Source organism: Phoxinus phoxinus (assembly GCF_949152265.1).
Source record: "Phoxinus phoxinus genome assembly, chromosome: 2".
Taxonomy (NCBI): domain Eukaryota; kingdom Metazoa; phylum Chordata; class Actinopteri; order Cypriniformes; family Leuciscidae; genus Phoxinus; species Phoxinus phoxinus.
Window position 1 is genome coordinate 49,378,856 of NC_136877.1, and position 5,000 is coordinate 49,383,855.

The 5,000-nt window shown below is 38.3% G+C and overlaps 1 protein-coding gene across 3 annotated transcripts in view; it reads right to left on the reverse strand.

Annotated features, from left to right (window-relative positions):
- prkd4 (protein kinase D4) overlaps positions 1-5,000 on the reverse strand; it is a 29,217-nt gene that overhangs the window by 12,454 nt on the left and 11,763 nt on the right. For all 3 annotated transcript variants that reach the window (XM_079605371.1, XM_079605369.1, XM_079605370.1), the window contains 4 exons: positions 4,749-4,947; positions 2,336-2,413; positions 967-1,090; positions 163-286 (listed from right to left, as the gene is read on the reverse strand). In XM_079605371.1, the coding sequence (XP_079461497.1) occupies positions 163-286; positions 967-1,090; positions 2,336-2,413; positions 4,749-4,947 (525 nt within the window). The remainder of the gene's footprint in view (positions 1-162; positions 287-966; positions 1,091-2,335; positions 2,414-4,748; positions 4,948-5,000) is intronic.

Below are 5,000 nucleotides of genomic sequence, written 5' to 3' on the forward strand. Positions count from 1 at the left end.
ATAAATTACATGTTACTATTGTAATAATGTTTCACTTTTTTTTTCTTTCTGAATTTTTGATCAAGTGAATGCAGCCTTGGTGAGCAGAAACATATAAATAATCGTACTGAGCCCACACGTTTGATCAGTAGTGTGTATGCTGACGGTGAAGCGATGTCTCACCAGTGTGTCGGTGCTGGTGTAGTGGATCAGCCAGGCTTTCTTCACCACTCCACTGCCTCTCCTCTTGCTGTGTTTGAGGGACTGCACCACTCGCATCAGAGGGATATTACTGCTGAAGCACGGCCTGACACACACACACACACACACACACACACACACACACACACACACACACACACACACACACACACACACACACACACACACACACACACACACACACACACACACACACACACAGATGTAAACACCTTGAACTACATTTCCCTGCACCTGACGTTCATCAGTGGACTAGTTAAGTTTTGTTCTGCCCCGGTGAACATCTCTGAGCGTTTGGTCTTCCCGTGGATTACTCCCGGACTGTTTGTTCTCCTCGTGGATCTTTGCTGCCTTGTGTTGTGTAGGACTGGGTTATGTAAGTTTGCTGTCTGACCTTACGCATGCTTTCGGATTACGAGCTGCTTTGTCTCTACTGTTGTGTTTGCTGGCGATTGACCCTGAATGTTCGACCAAGATTACAAATGGATCCTCACTCCACACACACACACACGCGCGCGCACACGCGCACACACACACACTGCCCCTATCCATAACCTGCCCATCATAGGAAGCATTCTGCATTTTTACATTTTTAATAAAACATTGTTTTTTATGTTTTTTAAGCTATTTGAATTACGAGGACTCGTGAAATGTCCTCATAAACCACGTTTAAGTTGTAATACCAGTGTAATACACATGTCATTATATAAATTTGTGTCCTCATAAAGCACACACACACACACACACTGAGATGTGAACACTCACGTGACAGGAGTCTGCAGCGTCGTCATCATCTGCTCGGCTGGTGGAGGGTCTTTATATCGCAGCTCTTCATAAAGAGCGTTCACTGACACCACCGCCGCGTTCTCCTCCGAATCCTGACTCGCCTCTGGAAATACAGTTCAGATCACATTTATCTGTATAGCGCTTTTCACAATACACACCATTTCAAAGCAGCTTTACAGAAAGTGCATGAGTCCACATTACAATTTAGAGTGATCTGTTATCATCAGAGATAACTGTCTAAGTTATGCATTTCAGAAATATACAAAATCACAGTTAGCCAAACATTTATTAATTTAAACAATGTAATAATTTAATGTAGAAACAATGAGCTCATTGAAGTCATGAATACTTGCTTGTTAACAAATGATTATGACATTTAAACAAATTTAAGGTTATATATAATATGATAATATAAATAATATGATATATATATATAAATGGGAGACAGAGCTGCTTCTCTCCGGTGATTTATTTTATCCTCTTGAGTGTGTGTCACGCAAAGTTAAAAAACCCTACTTTACACAAATGTATCATAGATCACACACGCATGATCCTTCAGAAATCTGCTGCCGAAACACGTCTCATTATTATCAAGCTGAAAACACGTGTGCTGCTTCATATTTTTGACATCTGTGATACTTTTTTAGGATCCTTATAGATAGTTAAAAGGAACAGCATTTATTTCAAATATAATTATTTGTGACATTGTACATTTATTTACTGTCACTTTTGATTAATTGAATGCATCTTTGCTGAATAGAAGTATTAATTTCTTACTGACTAGTCTATATATTTAATTATCTTAAGAACATTCACTTTTGGATCAAGAAAGCTTAATTTACACAAAATTTTCCATGTTATTATTGATTTTCTAATATTTTATCAGTATGTTGACAAAGTTTGTCAAAACAAAAAGTATCAAACATCACTTGATAAAAACAATTATATACATATATTTTTTTTAAATTGTCAAGTGTTTATCCATCATGCATTTGTACACTGCCTTTAATTTATGTTACTTTACATGAAAATACTATACATTACAGTAATTACATAAATAAATATGATTTTCAAATTAAAAATGTAGGCAACACTTTATCTTATGGTGTCCTTGTTACGCGTGTTACATGTAGTTAGTAATAACTATAAATGATGCATAATTACATGCAACTAACCCTAACCCTGTAGTAAGCACATGAAGTTACTTAATATTACTGAGCACTTAAATGCATAATTACACTGTAACAAAGACACCTCAAAATAAAGTGTAAGCAAAATATCTCTATTATGGGAGACTTATAATTGGCTAAGTGAGCTATAAATGTTGTTATTGGTAAATCAGACTGACCTTCTCCGTTTGCTCTCTCACCACGACACTCCGGAGGAACGAGAGACTCACACCGGCGATGACAGTTAAACTTACAGTCTGGAGAGAAATGAAGAAACATGTTATTGCTCAGAAGACTTAATGAAGGTCTCAGTATATCAAGGTTGACTTGACTTGAACAAAACGATTTTAAACGTTTTCTTTAAAATCTCGACAAATCAAAACTCAGTTTAAGATCTCTTCCAAACCCCAGGGAAGAGAGACTCCTGTGAGATTACCTTTTACCAGGACAAACTAATCTGCTGTATAAACTCTTAAAAATACAGCGTCCAAAAGGGTTTTTTCTATGGAAGCTTGTTTACACCACGGAATAAAACATTTTAAAAGATAATTGCAACTTTTTATCTCAAAATGGCGAGTTTACATCTCGCAATTCTGATTTTATTTCTCAGAATTGCGAGATATAAAGTCAGAATTGCGAGTTATAAAGTCAGAATTGCGAGATATAAAGTCAGAATTGCGTGATATAAAGTCAGAATTGCGAGATATAAAGTCAGAATTGCGAGATATAAAGTCAGAATTGCGAGATATAAAGTCAGAATTGCGAGATATAAAGTCAGAATTGCGAGGTATAAAGTCAGAATTGCGAGGTATAAAGTCAGAATTGCGAGGTATAAAGTCAGAATTGCGAGATATAAAGTCAGAATTGCGAGTTATAAAGTCAGAATTGAGCGATATAAAGTCAGAATTGAGCGATATAAAGTCAGAATTGCGAGTTATAAAGTCAGAATTGCGAGTTATAAAGTCAGAATTGCGAGATATAAAGTCAGAATTGAGCGATATAAAGTCAGAATTGAGCGATATAAAGTCAGAATTGCGAGTTATAAAGTCAGAATTGCGAGATATAAAGTCAGAATTGAGCGATATAAAGTCAGAATTGCGAGTTATAAAGTCAGAATTGAGCGATATAAAGTCAGAATTGCGAGGTATAGTCAGAATTGCGAGTTATAAAGTCAGAATTGCGAGATATAAAGTCAGAATTGCGAGTTATAAAGTCAGAATTGCGAGATATAAAGTCAGAATTGCGAGGTATAGTCAGAATTGCGAGATATAAAGTCAGAATTGCGCGATATAAAGTCAGAATTGCGAGATATAAAGTCAGAATTGCGAGATATAAAGTCAGAATTGCGAGATTTAAAGTCAGAATTGCGAGATATAAAGTCAGAATTGCGAGATATAAAGTCAGAATTGCGAGATTTAAAGTCAGAATTGCGAGATATAAAGTCAGAATTGCGTGTTATAAAGTCAGAATTGCGAGTTATAAAGTCAGAATTGCGAGTTATAAAGTCAGAATTGCGAGATTTAAAGTCAGAATTGCGAGATATAAAGTCAGAATTGCGAGATATAAAGTCAGAATTGCTACAGCTCGAGCTCACTTTAAACGGTACCACCTCTGTTGAGGTTCCAAGCGTATACCGTACCGATACTAAGATGTGACATGAATACACTGCGGATCACTGGTCAGAGAGAATCGTCACTACCAGCGCCACTGGATTTGCAACATGTGACACCAAACCGCTAGATTTAAACAGTCAGCAACAGCCACCACAGTATTATTTGTTTGCACAATTTTTATTAAACGACTTTTCTTTTAAAGCGTGCAAAAATAAATGACTGAATCATGGTCAGAAGACGAGGTGAAGACGTTCGAGAGGTTGGTAGCCGAGGAGCGGATCCAGCGAGAGCTGGATATTGCGGCCAGGAATGAAAAAAAAAAAATCGAATTATTGAAATTTATCAATCAAACTATTGGCCGATGCTGGTCATGTGTGTGACGCTGGCCAATAGTGAGCCTACGTTCTGACGTACAACCCAGAAGCGCTGCGCTGTTTCACTACGTGAACTCACTCAGAGGCCCACACAGAAGAAAATTAATAGTTGAATAAAGTCGTTATTTTAGTTTTTTTGCGCACAAAAAGTTTTCTCGTCGCTTGATAAACTTAAGGTTGAGCCGCTGTAGTCACTTGGACTATTTTAACGATGTCTTTACTAACTTTTTGGGCCGACAAGTTTCAATTACAATAGAAGGAGTGAGACAGGTCTCAGATTTAATCTCAAAAATATCTTAATTTGTGTTCAGAAGATGAACGAAAGTCTTACGGGGAATAACATGAGGGCGAGTAATTACTGACAGAATTTATATTTTTGGGTGAACTAACCCTTTAATGAGCAGTCTATAATCCCGCCCACTTTAAAGCGGTACTAAACTGCAGTGGAAAAGCGCCATGTGTTGCTGTCTGAGTTCAACAACATTGCCATATAAATATACAGAGCTACCGCAAAAACAAAAGTTAAAAAACTCAATTTTAAGTAGGTAAATTGGGACACAGCATAAATGTTTTTATCTGAGTCTGTGACCTTTGACCCCTCTCACCGGTGCACTGCATGCCCTGTCTGAAGAGGCCCTTGAGCAGCCGGCAGCAGTGCTGGCACATGGTGGGTTTGGTGTAGGTGTGTATGTGGAAGGTGTGAGGAACACGCGGCCGCCCCTCCTTCCCCTCGGAAACCCCCACACACACCGGCACGTCGACCCAGGACGGCGGCCGAGAGCGCGACGGCTTCCTTATGCTGATCTGATGGAGAGGACAAAGTTCGTCAGGGACTGGGTCTGCACGGCAAAGGCTGT